At 46.6% G+C, this 21,936-nt stretch overlaps 1 protein-coding gene across 2 annotated transcripts in view; it reads left to right on the top strand.

Moving 5' to 3' along the window:
- The window catches only part of rsrc1 (arginine/serine-rich coiled-coil 1), a 92,848-nt gene that overhangs the window by 69,511 nt on the left and 1,401 nt on the right, over window positions 1-21,936 (top strand). For both annotated transcript variants that reach the window (XM_037462775.2, XM_037462774.2), the window contains exons 7-9: window positions 4,085-4,156; window positions 18,799-18,905; window positions 21,134-21,241. In XM_037462775.2, the coding sequence (XP_037318672.1) occupies window positions 4,085-4,156; window positions 18,799-18,905; window positions 21,134-21,241 (287 nt within the window). The remainder of the gene's footprint in view (window positions 1-4,084; window positions 4,157-18,798; window positions 18,906-21,133; window positions 21,242-21,936) is intronic.

Raw genomic sequence — 21,936 nt, 5'->3', positions numbered from 1 at the left:
CAGGTCTTTGTCACGGGCCTGTTATCTATTTGAACCATTTGATGCCTTCATACCGGGACCAGCCAAAGCATCCAAAATCTGCGTTGCTGTTAGTTTGTGACTTTGCACCCGTCGCACCTGGATGGACTCGTGCTGTCAGCCTTGAATTAGCTGTGATATCTAGCCAAGCAACACACGCTGATGTTTTCACCTCCTCCTTCGAGCATTTTATGCCCTCACAGAAGGAAATTGGCCTGGTACACGTTTAGTAGTAAACGTATACGTCCCTCTTCTCTGTCGTTGGGTGTCGGTCGGAAAAGGACCGACCTTCTGTAAAGTGCTCGGCTGATTGGAGGGGACGTTTTTTCCAATGGCTCTGCCTCTGCTGTTTTTTGTTTTTGTCGTGGGGCGCCGCGCGGCTGATTTATCGCGCCTCCTCTCCCGCTGACATTCGGATTCCAACGTGATTGGCGGCCGGACCCGGAACGACACCCACCGACATCACTCGGGGCTCTCGCGTGGATATGAAATACGCCTTCTAACGCCTTCTACGCCCGCTCAGGCTGGGACACAAAGAACGTACAGCGGCGTAGCTATGCCTCACTCCTAAACTTGCACGCATGCTCACACAGACTAAGTGGATAACTGTTGCCTTGACCTCTGTGTCTTCAGCATCGCGAGTTTGTAAGTGTTGAGTTTATTGAGGAACGTGGGCAGGATGCTGCTCCTCTCTTGTTTCTCTCACCTCATGAACTCTATAATACGGTAGCCTTTTCTGACTTCTAATGCGTTCTGTACCCGGCCTAAGGCCCGAGCTGCCTCGCTACCGTGCTGAAAAAAACCCACCTCCTTCCTTCTTTTTCTCGCCCCCTACCCCCCTATCCCCTCCTTCCCCTCCCCTCCTCCAATCCCCCCCTAATAACTCTATAACTCACCTCAGCCTTAGATTTAATTGCTTATCTGTGTGTAAACGTATTAACCCACTGCTGTATCTGTTTTGCTGGCGTCCCGGGGGCCCGACAAGCCTCTCTTACTGCCGTGCCTTGCGTCCAATGAATAGTCCTTCTCTGAGTGGTAATAGGGAATCAGCGTCGTAGCAGCAAGCATTGGCGGCGTGTAAGAGATAAATCAGATTGGGGGTCTTGCTTTGCCAGTTTATTGAATCTAAATTGCGTGCGCGCGTGGCCCCCGCCGGCCCTACATGGCCCATCCATCTCGCGGCTGATAATGGAGCGGGCCCGATTCCACCTGGTGGGAGCATTATTACATTTCCCCTCTAACGAGACTCAGCTAATCCTGCCAGGGGACGAGGAGGGAAAGGCGAGAGAGGATGGGAGAAGAGAGGGAGATTCTGGAAAGAAAAAGAATGGCAAAGATTCTGGCAGCCTGCCGCTCTCTCCCACTCTTCCTCTTCCTCACTTTCTTCGCTCTCTGTTGCCGCGCATAAAACATCTTCGAGCGCCATCAGAGCTACATGGCCCCTGGGCCCCTTAGCTGCAATTACACTCATAATCACGATGCGATTTCACCGACGCTCGCCGCCCGTTCCTGCTGCCGTCGCTCCTCTTCCCTTCCGCCCCTGCAGCCAGGACCGAACGAAGTGCAAATGAAGTGAAGGGCCTCTACTCTCCTCGACACCCGGCCGTTTATTACCCGCTTTAATAAAAGTCCATCAAAGAATTATCCCACAATGAACTGGAGCCACTAAGTTGCCAAGAAATATACTTCCAATATGCGGATGTTTCTAGATGGCTACAGCTGTGGAGCTTAATTCTTTATACACGCAACTGTAATGTTAACAGGCTATTCATGATAATGTTTTGCTGTAATGCATTATTTTGTAGCTTATCTTCTTTTTTTTCTTTTTTTTTTTAGCAGAGCTCTTTATTGATGTAATTAAATCGTATCCCTGGCTCAGTGCTCAGGCCTACTTTCATTGTTTTGAGGGGGCAGGAACCCCGTGAGGCAGCGCACTGATGAGAGATGGATAAACAGTTTGATTTGCTGCTATCGCCCCGAGGCACAGTGTACTAGAGAGATGAGCAAGAGAAGGAAGAGAAAGCATTACAACAACAACAAAAAAAACAACAAAAAAACGGAGATGGGTGGGAGAGGGCAAAGCAGAAGGAGAGACGAGAGGATGAGAGAACCAGGAGGGGGGGGGGGGGGGGGGCGGGGGGTGATCGAGGTTGGAGGATAAACATGCAAACAAAAAGAGGCGACAAATCACTCCTGTTGTTTGTGTGCATGGCAGGCAAAGCTTTTTCCTCTTATTTCGTCTTGTTCCCCATGCTGTCAGTTCTTCCTCTTTCTCACACGCCTCACATCTATCTGCCTCTCCCCCCCCCCCCCCCCCCCCCACCATCTCCCTCCCAGCTCCATTTCACCACCAATACCGCCCTGTCTCCTACCTGCCTCTCGGTAGCCCCCAGCAAAGGGAACTGGAGATCACAGAGAGGAGTTCACTCACTCACTCTCACACACACACACACACACTCATCCACATCTGTGCATACAAACAAGAAAAGTCACGAATGTAGTTGCATCGACATGCAAGGATGGTGCAGCTTAGTAGTTTAGTTTTTGGTACATACTACATTTGACTTGTGTTAACTAAGAGGGATTGATTGATTAGGGCACATTTGGTTAGGCATGCTCCTGCACACACACACACACACAAACACACAGCTGAGGGAGGTAGAGGAAGGTTCAGCCATCCATGTAGAGTCATTGTCAGTAAAGACGCGTAACCTCCAGACTTAACCAGCCGTAACAGCAGCGTGACGGTTCTTTGTCTACGCCAATTACCGAACAATAACAGCAGCGCAGTGACAGAGAGACGAGCAGGACCCATGGCCTCCTGTTTCCAAACACACACACAGACATGATGACGTCGTGTTTTCATGCCACATATTTCATCGCGGCGAAAAGTCAAAAACACAGTCAGACACACGGCCAGGAGTGCGCACCAAGACGCACACCTCGAGCGGTGCAATAAGCCGCGCTCGGACACCCACAGCTGTGCTGTAAGCGCTCACAAACACCCACTCTCATATCATAGCATTAACTTCCCCAAAACAGTGCAGTGTTCTCATTCTCCTCCTCCCCCTTCCTCTCGCTGTCATTCTTCTGTGTCTGTTTTTTTTTTTTTTTTCTCCCAAAGTTTAAACTCATTAAGTGTAATGATATTGGAGACTCAATTTTACATAGCTTACTCATCAACCAAGTGAGATAGCAATAAAGGCGAATGGCTCCGCCGAGGCCTTAACGCTGCAAAATAAATGATGCGCCGCAACGGAAATGTAATTAATTTAGAGGCGGTATTGATAGTCCTGCCATACACGGCATTATATTTTTTAATGTGGCTTAACATCTTGATTATTCAGGGGGAAAGGCGGAGGAAAAAGGGAGGCCGAGGCGACGCGGCTCACGATCAGAGATGCTTAAAATGCCCTGACGAGTGTTTACTCCCGCAGCCTCACTTTCTCTTAAGCTTTTCATTACGCCGAGACGATAAACACCTCTCAGGAAGACTCGCTGGCTTTTACAGGGGCATGAAGGGAAAGCAGAGAAAGGAGGCTGTCTAGTAGGATAGGACAAGAAAGCACGATTCATATTTTTGCTGATTCGTACGTTTACCGTTGATCCAATGTTTTTTGAATTGTGATGAGTATCAAAGCACGGTATGGACCACAGAAACAACATGCTGCCTTGTGCATACATGTGGGAACATCAAATTTAAATATATTATATGGATTTATTTCTTTTTATTTTAAGTGCAGATATGTAATCATGTTTCATAACTAATAAGGAATGACATAATAGCTATATCCACTTACTGCTTTTAAACCTAAAATGAAGGAGATAGAGGCAGGTTCCCCAAAAAGTCAATGTCTCAAACTTTTAGATTCTTTTAACTTGTCTTATTCTGTGTTTTCTGTTTGTAACTATGTGTCTATGTTGCTGTCTGCAGGTCTCCCTTCAAAACGAGATTTTCAGTCTTAATGGGACTTTCCCGGTTAAATAAAGGTTTAAAATAAAAAATCTAAAATGTTCCCAAAGTTCTTCTTTCTAACGCTGCTGTCTTTTTTTCTCTTTTTTTTAGCTAAGACGGACGAGGTGCTGAAGGCCAAAGTAGCCAAGAGGGAGGAGGAGGCCCGCATGAAACTAGAGGATGGTGAGTTACTGTATTTATGAAGAAAAAAAAAGTTGTTTTCGGCAATAAAACATCCTTTGGGAAACGTCCGTCTTAAATAAATTGACGGGGTTTTTCTAAAAACAAAAAGCAATCTCGTTATTTGCAATAATCCAGTTCTATAGCTCCCATGCCGTTAACGTCAACATGAGTTCAATAACAACACTTGTTGTTTTTTTACCATGCTGCGGCTTCTTGTGTCAGGTGTTGCAGCATTTGTACGGACTCAAAAATATTGAATAGGTTTACATTGCCAGATGAGCATAAGCCCCCTTGTCCTGTAAACAAGAAATCATTGTTCGCACTTCATTGATACTTGATTTTTTTTTTTAGAGAATTTAGAGATGACTAAACTTTTTAGTTCTTATTAAGACAAGCTGTAATCTACATAAAGAAGCACAAGTGAAAATGTGCTTAGCTTCACAGGCAGTAAATCCTGCCCAACATAGGACATGCAGACACACACATACACAAGGATGATCCCTATGCAAGTTCATACGTATTGTTATTTTATTTTTTATAGCCTGTGTGTGTGTGTGGGGGGGGGGGGGGGCGGCATCAGAATTTGTTTTAGTTTGTCTGATTTTTATACCGCTGGATTCTCTCTCCACCCTTTTTGTGTATTTGTTTAGTGTGCATTGATGTCAGTGTGACCTTTAAGGTTAGCTGACCTTTTAGCCAAATGAAAGTCCAGCCATCAGAAACTAATTAGCGCTGCACTCTCGCTTTGGTTCCCCAGTTCTGGGAAGAATTTATTCCCTCCTATTTAGATATTTTCTTTTCTTTTTTCTTTTTCCTGTTTTCAGCCTCTGAATAACCACATTTAAGGTATTCCCTTTTCTAGGTCTTAATGCCCTGTAAATCTGTTTTCTCCTCTTTCGTTCTGTCGAAGATAATATATTTTTTCTCAACTCCACTCGTCCTCATAAGAGATTTCCACATGCTCCCCGCCCTATTCTGTGTCTTTCCTACTCCTTCCCTCTCTCCCGCTTTGCAGATGTGCCGCCTATGGCCCCGCTTGGGGGGGGTGGGCGAGTCTCCCTATCCAACCGCTCTCTTAAGTCCACCCTGCGCCTCTGTTTTTTTCTTTGTTTCATCTGACTCTTTTGCTCAAAGCTCGCTCACTCCAACTGTTCGCCCTGAGTGAAGTAAGTTGCCGTGCTTGAGTGTAGCGCTGCGCTGCGGCCTCCCGCGCAGGCGCTGCCTTCAAGGACCATCATCTTTTTCCTTTCCCTGCTTATGGGGCGCGAGAAGGGAGATACGAAGGGGCTCCCCGAAGTGACTCGCCGTTGCCTCGGTCGCAAGAGGTGCCAGTGGCCCGGTTACGAAAGGCACACAACACCACACTCCTACACACAAGCGGAGTGTGCCAGCTCCACCCTCTTCTGCCCTTCCTCCAAGCACGACTAAGATGGAGGAGGAGGGCCACTGCTGCTGCTAAACAGCAGATCACCAGGGGTCTCCGTGTTCCCCGCAGGGCCTCTTTGAGGTCAACACAACTAGAAAGTTTACACTTGAACCGCTAAGTCAACTGAAATGAGAAAAAGCTCTAAAGAGGATGGAGGGGAGAAGTGAAGAACACTACCACCTACACTCCTCGTTCATAAATAGACTCACGTCCTTCACTGGCATTGTGTTTGAGTTAGTTTAGTCGTAATCGAACCTCCGAGAACTGATTCATGTGAATGCTATGATATGCAATCTATTATTGTAGCGAGCTGTGGCTGCATACTGCAAAGCCCTGCGAGAATAGTGGGGGTTTTATCAGCAGGGTTTACTGAGAGAAAAAAAAAGGAGAGGATCAATAACTGACCCTGTGGTCATCAGTTAACAAAGTAGTTTCCACTTAAAAAGAGTGTTTGGCTCCCCGGTTAAGGGCAGCCAGATGATGCTAGTGGTTGAAAAAGGAAACAAGTGATATGAAAGGGTGCGAGAATGAGAGGGGAGGACGGTGCCTTTGTTAGTAGCATGCCTTGTTTAGGCTATTAAAGCTGAGAGATGTTGCCTGTGTGCCCAGGAGGCTTTTAGCTACCATAGTGTGTCCAGCTATAATAAGATGGACTGACTGCCTCTGTAAAACAGTCTGTTTGTGTGCAGTGTACCGACTGAAGGCAACTTATCACCAGAGTTACTGTGTGTGGGGGGGTTACTGTAGTAATGTAAACTGAACGTAGCAAATATTGAATCCTGCACTCTGTTTTCTTGTGGACCATATTACCTGCGTCAGGAGAACCTGCTTTGTGTTTCACTACAGATCTGATCCAAGTGGTTCAAAATTGAAATCCTCAAAATGATTACAATGATGCTGGAGCCAGTGAATGTTTGGATTTTCTACATGAACCAAAGACATAATATATTTTCTCTTGATTCACTAATTCATGAATCACAAAAAAAAGAGCGCCTGCATACGATGTGATCAAAGGGGCGCAACACGAGAGGTGGCGTGGTACTGAACGCTCAGGGATGCAAACCAAAAGTTCCTCCGTAGCTGCAAAAGTGGAGACAAAATGAGTTGGATGGCCAGATCTAAAGAGAGCGGATTTCAACGATCCATCACACCCTCTGATATTGAACCAATGGCGTGTTCCAGCGTAAGGGGTCTGCTCCGTGTGTTTATGGCTTGGTGAAGATCTCCTACTAATTCATGCTGCTTTTCTTGAAATGTATTTTCCCAATGTCCATCAGAGCTGACTAAAAAGGTATCATCCAGCATCAACCAGTTGACTTGAAAATGAGTGTCAAATGCTCGATAACCCCCGCAGTTCATTTCCTCCCACTGGTTGGCGGAGCACGTCCAGAAACCAGCACACAGAATTATGCAGATACGGTTTGGACACTTGCCTATAGCCTGTAGTCGGTATTTAAGACCTTATGCTGCACTTTCCCCATTACCTCAAACCGCCAGCAGATTGAGAGATCATATATTTTAATGAGACGTATAATAGCTCTTTAACCCATATCATTAGGGGGATATATACCTACCGTGTGCTCTTTTGGCAGTTAAACGAAAGGACTGTTTCCCTAATTACGCCGTGTGTAGGACAGGTCACAGGTTGGGTGTGTACCTGTCTGTGTGTGTGTCTGTGTTCAGGAATTATATGACCATTAAATATTCAGCCACAGACCCCCCTCCCCCGACCCCCCCCCTTTCACTTCCTCGACCTAGCATCCATTAACGCCTCATCGCCGTTTAACTAGCTCTGTTGTCAATCACCTCAGGGCCCCGGGCGGAAAAAAACAGAAAATGTCTGTATTTGGTTTCTCGTCCTTCTTGTTCAACATACAGAAAAGGAGAGGATACACGTCCCCGCCGACTGTAGGATACCTCGGTCGAATCGATACATCATGAAAGTACATCGTGACGGGTGCTTTCGCCGTCGTTTGTTTGAAGCGATTATTTCTCTGGTTACCAGCGATTACACGCGCCACTAAACAGTCAGTCAGCTAAAATGTCCGCCTTGCATGCAAGTGTCTGCATGTACCTTCGTGGGCGCGTGCGTCCGTAAAAAAAAAAAAACCCCCGATGTGATCCTTTTTCTAATTGAAAATAATAACTAATCCGCGGATAACAAGCTCTTGTATTACCCAAAGCCATATCCCTTCAGCTGTGGCCTATCTGGGTTGTAATAAAAGACAGGAAATGAGAGGCAAATGAGAGTAGTGGCTTGGACATTGACGCTTAATGTAATCTGCCTTGAAATCAAATTATTTGACCTGGGAAGCCTAACAATACAAAACTCCTGCCAGGCTGCTGTTAAATATTTAGCACGTGCCTGTCATGAATACAAATGGCGCGCAAATTAGAATCTACAGGCGCGTGACCCCCATATCACACCCCGGGAGCACAGGGGGGGGGGCGGCTCTGCTTTAAATGTTTTAATTACCGGGGCCACGGCGTGGCGTGCCACGCTGCCTCGCCGAGCGGCGTCGGCGCTGCCCGGGCTGCCACTTGAAGGACAAGCGGGGAAATTCATCCGCTGGTAAACACGACAGGATCCGGTGTCCATAATCTCATCACATTAACTAAAACATGAGGATTTAATAAGGAGAGTGTGTGAATTATACTAAGCTATAATTATTGTTCCCAGCATCCTCTCTCAGGGCAAAGTACTGTACTGTTTTTATTTTTTTTTTAAAGCTGTGTTCTTTTCGCCGGCTATATGATCCACCCCCCCGGGCTCGGGGGAGGCACTGGATTGCTCCTGTGCACTGTGCGCTCAGGAAAGATCCGTCTCAGTGATTTTGATGTAAGAAAATCTGGTTTGTATTGATTTGGTATTGATTAGCGGAGTTAGACCCATCTCCTGTCGTTACTTCAGATAAATGGCCTTATTTGTTGTGTTATTATGTTCAACACAATCATGCCAGGAACAGTCAGAGGAATATTGAACCGGCACTTCATTGGCTTTATTGTTTCTATTTGTTCCAGGAATTAAAGGATGTTTTGGGCTCGTATAGCTCTGCAGAGAAAGTGTAAAAGAGAGCACATTGCACCATCAATTACACCTTCACTTTAAAGGTCTGTTTCAAACAGAATCTCACTGAAGAACGTTCCTTATTGTCCTGCCTAAATAATGATTGATTTAGAGATGAATGGGGGCACACATTTGGTCTGGCCATCTCTCTTCTTTATTTTCTCCTCTCTCCTCCCAATTCATTCAGGTTTGTGGTTCCCCCCACGTTGAAATGATTAGTTATGCAAGGCTTGAAAGCACTGAATCAGAGCTATGGTCCCAGGGGAAATAAATTTGGCAGAAAATCAGTGTGAGAAGATTTAATTATCACGAGGAGACCTTTTTTTTTCCTTGCCTTGGCCCACTGAAGCCCAAACTCCTCCTCCCCCCCCCCTCCCTCTCTCTCTCTCTCTCTCTCTCTCTCTCTCTCTTTGGTGCTATGCACAGCTCCCCACACGGCAGCCACACACCCCAAAAAAAAAAAGAAAACTGGCGTGCAGTATGGACCCAGCCTTCCTTCTCCTCCCAAATTGTTTCATTGCACAGTGATAAGCCAAGCAATTACTGCTTTATTGATTTTTCATCACTGCAGATTTAAAGTAGATTTCCCCCCCACACACACACACCTCTCGTTACCCCCCCCTCGGAGACGGCTCGCCATGGTGATTAGGCGACCTCCTGTCCTAAGCGCTGCCGGTGCCGCGAACGAGTGCAGGCGCGGGCCGAACCCTCCTAACCCCCACGTGACCCTTTGTTGTCCCGGGGTAATGGGATGCTGATGCTGCCCAGTGTGGCCTGTCGCAGCGGAGCCCACAGCATAATCATTTCTACGAGGATATCCGCGGAGCAACGCGTTTGACCCGATAGCAGCCGAGCTACCTCTGCCCGTAGCCCAGATTCCGCAGAGATTGACCACGCAGGCTTCCGACCCGTGTTCATTCTGGGGGTCGAGTGGACGGATGATTGACAGCAACCTTTTACCCTCCATGATTGGTAATCGTTTCTTGGGTCACCTTAATCAATTAACCTGCTACCAGCGGGCCTGGTGTTCAGCAACCTCGCCTGAGTCACCGGGGTGATTTATTTTCAAGATTTCCTGTCCATCTTATTTAGGTTAACGAAAGTGTCAAGAAAACTGCTTTTAAATCATATATATTGAATTTGCAATTTTTTTACACATAGCAATAAATATTTTTCGCTGATTTTTTTGGAGTGGAGAAATTCATAGTTCACATCTAATTCCCCTTTTAGCTTTTACTGAAATTTCCAGAAATATTACACCCAGAGGATGTAGCTGAATAATCATTGTGACTGTTTCAACCTTATTAAGCCTGCTGTAGGTTTAAGAGGTTAAAGGTATTAGTCTGCCCCTCTAACTGAAAACATTCCCAGCATATGAAAGTCACTGACAAACACACACACACACACACACGCTTGCGTGTGTCTGGACGTGATCATACACAGCAGACGTGTGCTCGGTGCAGTCTAACCGGGTGGTCAGACACACCCGCAGACTGCTGCAGGTCAATGTCCCGGCATCATGGGTGGCTCTGGCCATGTGGTGGCCCCCACAAGGTTTGTCATTAGACATCACGGGTCACTCTCAATGTGTGTGTGGTGGTTGGGGAGGGGGTGTGGCGGGCAGTGTTATATTCCTGGGTGCCCCTTTTTCTTTTTTTAAGTGTGGTGTGTGTGACTAGTGCGCCCTTTGAGAAGCTTGAAAAGAGGTTGGATGACAGTCCCCTTTATGTGTGTCTGTATGTATGTAGGTTTTTGTTTGCTTTGATGGCCAACACCGTGTCATGAAGGTATTGCACTTGTTTTACTCGACTCTGTAAATAGTTGACTTAAATGTACCGTTTGCAAATAGTAGCAAAAAATGGAGTTTTAGCCACAGAGCCTGATTACGTCACACGATGGCCACGCATGCAGAACGATTTTTGCGTCATATTCTTTAGCAACTTATTTGGGGACCACGCGTGTAACACCAGCGCATCTATCCCAGACCGGGGCGACTGTGTAGGAGAAGGGTCACCGCATGGAGCAGTACTTCATGTGTGTGTCCACACAGACTGAGGCGGCAGTCTCTCACAGTAGTGCTGCTGACAGAAATCCATTATACAACATTATAGTAACACTCATGCATTTCTCTCATGGATTTTGATTTACATGCAAATTATGTCACTTTTTTTTGTATGATTCCCTACAAATAGGCCAAAAAGGAGTTTAATGCATTACACAGTGCCAAGGTTATTAGTCTACGCACAGCTGAGGTCAGAAGAGGAGGAGGTGGGGAGGGGGGCATTTGCCTAATTAATTACTACTCAGACACACACACAGACTCCATGACCTTTACTAATATAGTTTGTAGCAGACCACACAAACAGGACACGCTCTGTCCCTTCTCCTCTCTCACCAACTCACCACTCTCCCCCCCCCCCCCCCCCCTTCTCCCACTCACACACACTGTCAGGAGCCAGCAAAGTGAAAAGGAGAATCAATTACAGCCCGACTTAGGGGAAGGAGTCGGTTTGCTTGACTGCTCCACGTCAAGAAGACTGTAGGTCACGGGGTGTGTGTGCGTCCGTTTGTGTGTCGACGTTCACGAATTAGCGTCCGTGAAACTCCAGCTTGTTTCCTGGATTTAGATGACATCATTTTCATTTTAAAGACATCGCTCCAATTAAGTAATTAGCTGCCGGGTGTTCCTCCGACCACAGAGCTGTTCATAAAAGAGCTGCTGACCAGCAAAGCTGAGAGCGCTGCACCTATTCCCACACACACACACACACACACACACCTAGTTTAAGATCAAGTTAATGCAGTGGAATGCTTGTTATTTCTGGTAAAGGGCAGTGAAGGACTCTATATTCCAATCACACTAAAACAGCCCTGCACTTGATGAAGAGCTCTGTGAGTCTCATAGACAGATTGTTTTTGTACTCCAGGTTACTGTACAGTTGGGAGGAGGGGGGGGGGGAATCAGTTTCAGGTTCTTGTTCCTTCATCTGTGTTCTGGTGTGTGTGTGTGTGTTTTTGAACACAGTTCTCCATTTTCTTGAAAAGCCTCTCCTGTCTTACAGCAAAGCGAAGCAGTCCTTCTGTATTCTGCATGTTTAATAAACCGGCTGAAAGAATCACAGGGACGGGGATTGACATGTGGCTCTTGCAGCATGCCAACACCATCTTAAACAAGAACATAAGGAAACTAAGTTGAATGCAAGCGGCTGAGAACGCCACCGGCCCCCTTTGCAGCCCGTAGACAGGGAAAGCTGGCTGTGATCTTGAAAATCTCGCCACTCAGCCTGTGAAAGCTTCACTGTTTAATGAGATTCTGTGATGCTGCCCAGACACAGCACATCGGCTAACACTCATAACGCTCTTTCTCCCCGTCACACACACACACACACACACACACACACTGACACATCCATACGGTGTAGACGTATAGCACGGGGGGAAAACCCACCCACCTGGTTTTGGTTAAGCCGCTATCTTTGCAGTTAGCGCCGTGCAGTCAGGTCAGCAGGAGCAGTCAGCTTCTCAGCTTGGGTTTCAGATAAACAGCTGACTTACATGTAGTAAATATACAAGAGATACTTTTAAGCTTTGTTTGTACTCTGTTTGATGTTTTTGGCAGCAAATGCATTATTTATTCCCATGATACCGATAGGTATAATGTCAACAACACGACAATAAACATGTCATCTTTGATGAATTTGAGCTGTAAAGGAAACTGGGAAAGCAGAAATGTAGCATGATTTGTATAATTTTTCATGTTTTCTGAGGTGAACTAGCAAATACTGAAGCAAACCTTGACTTGAGTTTTTATTGCAGAATCCAGCAGTCACATGCATTATCTTTTCTTTATAGAGTGGGTCTTATTGTGCTTGATAGATGTAGCTGTATGCAAGGATCTATTGTTCCTCCCTTCGACTTAATAATGCAGGCAGACAGAACACGTGCTGTTAAATAAGGGGGCGGGATCTGTTAGTGCAGATTGGGGGGGGGGGGGGGGGGGATGTACTGTACGGTGGTCGAACTGGGGTCAGTTCAGGAGAGGAAGGAGAGAGCGTAGATGAGTAAACGGGGGTTGAATGACAGAAGGGGTGAGAGAAAGGGAGGAGGATACGCTAAGATGTGGAAGGAGATAGCCGAGCGCGGCGCGTGGCTGCCGTGTCATCCTGTCATTAGCAGGTTGTTTGGGTCTTTAATTCATCATTCAGACCTTTATTGACTGGAGAGTGGGAGATCACTATCACGGGGAGACGCTAGGAGAGAGTCTGTGCGCGTGTGTGTGTGTGTGTGTGTGTGTGTGTGTGTGTGTGTGTGTGTGTGTGTGTGTGAGAGACGCAGTCACCAGCTGCTATTCATTTCCTGAAGCCAAATAGATATCGCGGAAGATATAGCATAAGCACACCACACGCCTCGATCTGCTAAGTTAACCAAAGCTCCAGGCGCGGAATTTCCCAAAGAACGCGATCAAATGTGGTTTCCTGCACAAGTCCTGGAGAGCTCATAGAGCCGAGCATCAGTGCGGCAGGTTAAAGGGAGACAACTGAGCCTCGGTGATGTGTGACAGGCCCCCGATGGCAGCGACAGGAGCCGACAGGGCGGCCAACTCCACAGAGACCAGTTGACACTACGATAACAAGGTGACCACCGTGGGGGGGGGGGCGTTCGCTCGGCCCGACGTGTGTGTTTGTGGTGGAAGGTGCATTGTTGGGATTCGTGGATTATGGAGACATGTGGTGTAGGGGGGGGGGGGGGGGGGGTGTAATATATGAGTGATGTGTGTAGCGCGTGGTCTCGTGGGAACGCGCATTAGACTTGGCCACCTGCTCCGTCATTGGACATCTCCCCGCTCGCTCTCACACACACACACACACACACACATACATACAAACGGTGCGCGCGCTCCCCGGGGACACACTCGGGACATCTGGCTCAGCCCGTCGCAATTCCCCTCCTCGTTTTGAGTGACCCGTTGAACCCCCCCCCCACCCCCTTTCCTCCGGCAGCCACAGGCGTCAGACGGGTGTCGGCGTCGCATCTCCACGTTGTTGCGAAGGCACCATTGGTGTTTAGTGACCCATCAGAAAAGCGCCAGATCTTTCCCGGGGAATGTGGTTCGGCCATTTTGGATTGTTTTGACGGTTCAGGTGTTTTATTCTCTTGGAATTCCTTTATCTCTCCCTCTCTCTTTCCTTTCCGTCTCACTTACCCACTGAGGTCCCATTTTTCACTGCCTAAAGCCGCTGGGTATTAGCTATGCAAATATTGACGTGCCGCTTTGGCCCCTGCAATTGAAATCAGCAAATCAATGGGACTAATAGCTGCTCATTAGCCACTTGATGCATTTCCAGGGCGAACATCAGAGCCTGTCAGCGGCTCCTAATCAATTCAGTCTAAAAGTATTACCCAACCATGGCCCACAACACACACCTTTTTAATAACACAAGCTGGCTGTTGGAGTGCAAGAAGGGGTGTGACCCGATGGCTCCGGGCCTAAGTCACGTCATGTCATGTCCACTGCATATCTCATTTGCAGACACATCGGCGCTCTCTCTTTATTCGTTTTAGTGAGAGCGCAATGTAAGTCCGCACCAGCGTAACTAAATGTTTCACAGAGAGTCATTTGGTGGGGATAATGAAATCCCATCAGTCGGATTTTAATAAGTAACCTATTGTCTCATTTGGGGGGGGGGGGGGGTTCCACGCTGTTGTTCAGTCCAATTCTCGGGCATGCTCTGGAGCAGCCTGTTGTTTGGGCCCGGAGAATCGCTTGGTTAAAGACTTTGATGCCGCCAGGATGCTGCTGCTGAGAACAGGGCCAGACCGCAGCCCCGCTATCGCCCCTAGCACGCAGCCCTGCTAAGCTTAACTCAGCTGTTTGATGCCAAGCTCTGCGAGTGTCTGTGTGTGTGTGTGTGTTTACCCAGCTCAGGGGTTACATAAACAAGAGCAGCTAGCCTACAGGTAAGACCCACAGGAGACCAGCCAAGAGAGGGAAAGCGAGTGAGATGCAGCGCCAGCCTCTTACCTTGGCATTCCCCTGGTGGTGTCGCCGTTGCTGGAGCTGGATATTCACTAATGAAGGGGCGAGCTGGAAAATGACTAAAGGAGATAGTAAACAAAGTTACTGCACACACGCACACACAGACTGACATTGAATACTCTCGTACACGCGTGAGTGTGTTAATGTAGTTAACTCGGTGGAGGCAAGCGTGCATGTGTTTGTGTGCATCCCCGATGGATCTGGGGCTGCTGTAAAGAGATGGGGAGAATGTGGGCGGATGGGGGATTGGAGGCGGAGGCTGGCAGCGGGGCAGTTGGCCGCTGGTGCAGCGAGCGAGCGGGAGAGAGAGAGAGAGAGAGAGAGAGACAGAGAGAGAGAGAGAGAGACAGAGAGAGTGGGGAAGGGGATTGGAGGGTGTGGGAGTGGGGGTGCAGCGGAGATAAATCATTAGAGAGCAGGTTATTGGAAATGCAGGGAGATAAAAGAGTGAAGAAGCCAGTAATTGCCTTAAAGATCAGACTACAAAGCATTACTTTGGATTTTACAAGGCCAGCCAGCAACAAAAGAGCAGTAATTTATGAGCTCAGTGTAAAAGAATAGCATAATTGCATTAAAAATTAATGCTAATGAGGGCTAAAATGGGGAAGGTGGTTATTATGAAAGTTTGTATTCATCTTCCCTGGGTTGAATGATGGCTAGTGGCTTGATTAATGGCTTAATTTCTATCAATTAGCAGGCAAAAAAAAAATCTCCACCGAGACGAGCCTAAATTGAGCATTGAATTACACATCCTTACCGCGGTGCAGGGAGGGAGGGGGGGCGGCACATTATTGAAACCCGGGAAGCAGAGAGTGTGCGTGTTGACATGTGCAAGCCCGGCATGCATTACAAAAGTTGGATAAATGTTTATCCTTGTGTGTTTTAAGAACCCGAGTTAATATCATTGTTGGTTTGTGTTACTGTGTGTCAGCGACGCGGAGAAACGTTCTGGAGGCTATTAAATATATACAATTAAAACCAAACATTTTACATTTCATCCTCTTTCCTTGACAAAATTCAATAATGATGTTTCTTTGATCAAACTGGGTGAATTAAAACAGCCACAAACTGTCACAGATGTGTTTTTTAGCCCTTACTGTGCTGACGTCACACTCCCCATCATAAATAAATCCTTCATTTTGAATACATTCATTAAACGCTCTCTTTTTGCCATATCATTACGAAATGGTCAAAGATTTGCCACAATTTGTTCATTTATTTTCCTCTCCTCACAACAACAATTGCCGCGGCAATTTAGCTGGCACGCTCGTGCACTCAATTACTGGAATTAATCAGCAGCGGCAATATATCCGCCTCGGCTGCTCTTGATTGACAAACTGGAGACCAAAGTCAAGTTTACAAAGACAAGGCGGCCACGGCCGAAGGCGTCTGCCCACTAGTCCACATGTGCTGTGGACCAGCGCCCTCTCCTGGCGGCCGGCCAGAATCTTCCGAGCAACGCCGTCATCTTCGGGGCTGAAGCTGATGAGCCGAAATCTGTTCTCATTGGCCGGTTTGATTTTCTCTCCGAGTCCCGTGCTCTTAATCAATGAAGTGGACAAACAGCTATTTAGAGAGAACAATGGCCTATTGATTCGCGAGCCACCCGTCAGCACAGCTGTCTGTCCAACTAATTTCAGTAATGAGATGGCGAGTGAGTTTTTTGACCGCCTCTTACATACACGTACACACACACTAATGTGAAAATGCAAGGCCACGCAGTATACATGTTAACATGCACTGGCCAGTCAGGATGCATTATTCACATCTGCAGATAGAACAAGAAAAAGTTTATTGATTGAGGTTGATCCCATTTCCTGGCTCGCCGTAATGCTTTAAATGCATTCCACGGGGCTAATAACCTCATTTAAAGGGGTACATCCTTAATATTTAATTGTGTCCATTTTGTGTCGGTTGCCTCCCGTTCTCTCAGCTTTCACTTTGTCCTCCTCTCATCGCCGACAGAGATGCGTTCCTAATGCAGTGACAATTGAGTCGGTCTGTTAAATTAATTTGCCCGGATAATGTGTCAATATTAAATATCAACTTTGACCTCTCCGAGCTGCGGAGTGCACTTGCCCAGCTTGAGCATTGATTTTTTGTCTGCCTCTCAGCAGGCGAGGCCCGCACTCATTGTCCATTATTTTAGATTTTCTCATGAAATACATATCTTTCCCGTCTGACATCTGACAAACAGCATATGGAAGTCATTTTATCTACCAATAATGTGTTTGTCAAAAAGTCTGAGGTCTCAACGGATCCCTGCAGTGCACACGGACATCCCAGCAACAGACGTCTGCCGAAGAGATCCTTGCAGATATTGTGTGTGTGTGTGTGTGTGTGTGCGTGCGTGGCTTAACGTGGTAGTTCTTCATGTAGGGCCGCACACGCTCAAAAGACTGCAGAGGAGGGGTAATTGAAAAAGTGAATTAAATTGTGATGAATTAATCGTCGGCCGGTCACAGGCGTTTCGGCTGTCATTGGAATGCGAGCGCGCTCGTGCCGCCGCGTGCAGAGAGTGGCGGTGATAGTGGCGTGAAGGACGGGCCGCAGTCTCCAGGAGGATATTGGGCCGGTGTTCAGGCTTCATCTAGCAGCCCAGTCAAGGTAGTGACTATTTTTGGAGCTGTGCAAAGCGCCTCCGCTGGCACCTTCCTCTCACAGGATGACAAGCTGATAATCTGTCATATAGGACGGATTCATTCCACTTGTCACTCACTAGTCCACTTCTGCAGTGCATTTAAAGCAAATCAGAGTTTGTTTGAGTGCTATTATGAACTATAATAAGTTGTGTGTGTGTGTGTGACAGATATTATGAGACGCTTTGCTGGGAAAGCCGTAACAAAATATTCATTTATTCATTAAACACCAGGACCATGAAGATCTTTTGTGACACCCTCTCTGTAACCACTAATGTATTAAATGAATTCCTGCTATTAGCTCCAATTGCATCTTTAGTGTGTGTGTGTGTGTGTGTGTGTGTGTGTGTGTGTGTGTGTGTGTGTGTGTGTGTGTGTGTGTGTGTGTGTGTGTGTGTGTGTGTGTGTGTGTGTGTGTGTGTGTGTGTGTGTGCGTGCGTGCGTGCGTTGGATGTACAGGTTTATAGCAGTCATGAGTGTGACTATGGAAGTCTGAAAACACGCGTCTACATGTGGGAGGAGTGGTATCATCTCCCGATGTTCCTTGGCGCGCGCGCGCGCGCGTGTGTGTGTGTGTGTGTGCGTGTGTGTGTGCGTGTGTTCGTTCCCATTTTGTGTACTTGTTTTCACGACACTACCGACATCAGTGGAGCAGGGAAACATGGATGTCTGCTGGATTGACAGTTGTAGAGATGGGAGAGTGCAGGAGAGGACGGATGGATGTGGGAGAGAGGGATGAATATTGACTGATCAGTGGCGAGATTGACAGCTTCAGGATAATGGGAGCATTCAGACTGCAGTTGCCAACTTTCCCGGCACACCTATTTTTGCCCTCCCACGCTGCGCAGACTGCTCCTGGAGTCTTGAAGTGATTTGTTATGTGATATGCAGAATCCCGGTGTGTTCATATCCAAGAGTAATTTACTAGAAACCCTTTCTGTCTTTTTGTTGGATTGGACGAACGAGAGCAAAATACTTTCTGATACATGAAAAGTGTATGACACCTAATCACATTTAGTCTCTATAATGAAATTACACTGCAGAGAGTTTGTGTTCATGTTTTGATTATTTTAGAATGCATTATCTGAGTGTAATTCACCGTCTGCCTATGATCTTGTTAGTTGTTTTTTTTTCTCTAACTTTCCTTTTGTAGGGACTCCGTGCCCTTGGCTAAGCAATAGTCCTTTTTTTTTTTTTTTTAAAGAAGCCCACGATAAAACCAGGGGGAATATGAGATATTTGATATTTTATGTGTCAAGGAGTATTATACAGAGCAATAACATACAATCAACTAAGCCCAGTCCAAATGAAATCTGGTGGCTTTTTAGAAAATGACAAGGGATGGCTGACCCCGTGTGTGTGTGTGTGTGTGTGTGTGTGTGTGTGTGTGCGTGTGCGTGTGCGTGAGTGTGTTCCCGGTCACCTGTGCACATTTTTGTCCATAACCTCTCTTCTGTGTTACATGCGTTCCAGAGGGGACTTCTCTGGAGGAGCAAGTGCGAAGGATAAAGGACATTGAGGCCATCGAGAGTGATTCCTTTGTTCCTCAGGCTTTCAAATCATCCAGGGATGACATAAAGGTGCGTTCTCCCCCTGCCCCTCACCCTCTCTATCTTTTCACTCCCGTCTCTTATTAAATTCCCCTCGCCGCGGCGCGGTGCCGTCTGTCCAGGGACAGCCCAGACCGAATCAAACATTCATTCAGCGCCGTTTGTTTCCGACCTGAGACGGTTTCATCAGACGCTCCACTGTTCGCCGCCTCCAAAGCGCCAGCACCCACACAAAAGCCACAGCAGGCAACAGCCGTCTCTCTCTCTCTCTCTCTCTCTCGCCCACCCCCCTCTCGCTTCTCTCTGGTTGTGCAGATGCAGACAAAAAACAAAAAAAAACCCCACAGAAGTCATTATTGAAATGTCCCCGTCTCTGAAGGAGCAGCAATTAGATTTGCTGGGGGCTCAGGAGCTGCTTTTCAGCCGAGAGGCGACAACATGTGACAAGAGAACCCGCGCGCACTTCTTCGGGACACTCAAGAAGTCCGACAAAGGTCAAGAGCAACGTGGCGGCAGCTTGGCCTGCACGCTGCAGACGCAAAAAAACGGAACCGGGTCGAGCCGTCCAGCCGGGCGCTTCGCTCCCAGTGTTCACAGCCCCACGTCACATCTGTTCTCACATCTGTAGGAAGATCATTCTGGTGGTACAATTGAGGAAACAAAATATACAAAATAATCTAAAAGAATGTGGTGGGTTGTGTCTAAAGAAAATATAACTTCAAGTGCAAAATGATTTTTTTATCAATCTCCTGGGTTTTGTCCTCATCAGTAGTCAAATAATACTTTTGATATCCAGACGATTGATCCTCAGTTGGGAAGATTTCAGGACGGCAGAGAGCCTTCCGCCGCAATCTAAAGACACACCTCTTTAGACTACACCTTGGCAAAAACTAACAAATTGTGGCACTTAAATTGTACTTATAATGGCTCTTAACAAGTTTTACATCGGCTTATTTGATGAAATTTCACTTTCTTGTTTCTTGTTCTTCTGGGATTGTATCTTTATAGTTGGTTGAAATGCACTTTGGTTGAAAGTGGCTTTGGATAAAAGCGTCAGCTAAATGACATGTAATGTAAAAGATTTCATACATTCCATCTCTGGCTGCAGTGAAGAGAGTAATTGCTAAATATGCCGCACATTTAAACATTGTCTGAACACCCTACAGTAGATACATTTTGGTTATTTGTTTTTCTATCCAAAATAAGAAGATATACCTCAGATATATTTGAACATAGAATTGTGTGAATACGTGCCTATGAATATGTGATTTTGGATTCATTCTTATTCTATTCTTTAAAGGATTTTCATGCAAGCAGCTATAATTTAAAATGTCCTGTACCAGGAATATTGTATGTGTCGCATCAACTCACTTAGTAGCCAGTGTGTTTTCTATCTGGCTTACTTATTGTATCTTGCCAAATGAATTTTAAGTAGATCTTTCCAACTGGGTAAACATTTGCTTCAGAGCTGGTTCTAGGAGTGTTTGAAACATGAATGGACTTGGCAAAGTGTTGATTTTGATGTTTCTTCTTTATCAAGAACAACAAAGGGAACGGGCCATCCTTCCAAATGAGGGGCTTATTATATTTCTAAGTAATACCTCTATGGATGGAGGAAGAATCCCTTCTATCAGCATGGACTCTTCAGATGGAAACATGAGGGGGCTGAAGAATCCTCTTCTTTGCTTTAAGTCCTTTTCAGTTACAAAAAGAAAGCCCTTTAACTGTAACAAAGTGGCCCACTGACCAAGTACCATGATTTGTACAAAAGCACCTTGCACTGCAGTTGGTGGTTCATAACCAGTAAGACTCACTTAACGAAAATATGAGGTGGAGTATATGAAGTTAGACAAAGACGTACACAGGCTTGTGAGGCAATTCACTCGGATTCCATCAATATGCTGCTTTGGGAAAGTGTGCAACGTGAGCCCGACTTTCACTGCCACCTGCTGGACAAATGTCACGTTGCATTTCATTTCTTTTCTGCACATGAAAAATATACCAATATTGGCAGCATATTTTACTTGCTTAGTAGGAATTATTTTATGATAATATGCAGCCATGAATAGTGCTTCCCTCCGTTTCTCCATTCAGCCTCAGCTGTATGAATATGTTTTTACAGAATATTGTTTTTTTTTATTTTGAAAACAATTTGCATCAAAAATGTTTACGTTTATGTTTCATTCCGAATAGGTGCTTTACTTCCCTTGGGGATTGTTTAAACGTGCCGTATCTTTTGTGTGTTTCTGTGAGCACAGGCTGAACCAGCGGAGGTGAAAGAGGAGTCGCGGGGCGCCGATTCTCAGGACGTCTCCTTTCCCTTGTCTATAGTCTACAACGACAGCGACCCGCTCGCCCATCCCAGTGTAGGTTCTCACCCGGTCGACCCCCTGCACCGTATGCCTTACAACAGCCTTCTCAACCAATGAACAACTTCCTAAGTGCTGACACTGCTCAAGTTGATCCTGCTGAACATTTTACCTCCCCGTCCTCTTTTAACGCGTGAGATATTAGAAACACAAATTTTGCCCTTTTAAAAGATAAACTCGGCTGTTACTAACACCACCACCACCACTTTTTTCACCATTCCTGCAAATTCTGACAGCGTGCCTCGTATAGTAGATTACAGCCTCCTAACATCACCTCCTCCCCTGCCCCAAGACGAATGATGAAAAACGAGAAGGAAAACTTTAAACTCCAATAACGCTCCCCGGGGCTTCCAAGTCATCTATCTCCACTGGGGAAACGAAGTTATGCCCTGACGTATGCAGATAACCCACTCAAATAAACACAGGCATTCACACTCACACTGCCCCCCAGCTCACACACACACACACACCCTCTCAGACAGGCTGATGTATGGCAGCAATATGCCCCAGGCGGGCCCCGGATTCAGCTTCAGCTCCAGCTCCGCTTCCAATTAGAACAGATGAGTCCCATTAGCCCAGCCCAGATACTGTCATCCCACACACACAGGCTCATTAGCACCATGACACCGGCGCGCCGCCGACAGACAAGAACTCGCTGGTGTTGAATCTAACACACAGATAACATGCGGTGC

This window comes from Pungitius pungitius, chromosome 3 (genome assembly GCF_949316345.1).
Source record: "Pungitius pungitius chromosome 3, fPunPun2.1, whole genome shotgun sequence".
Lineage (NCBI taxonomy): Eukaryota > Metazoa > Chordata > Actinopteri > Perciformes > Gasterosteidae > Pungitius > Pungitius pungitius.
Note: the sequence above shows the minus strand (reverse complement) of the source record. Positions and strands in the feature narration are given on the sequence as shown.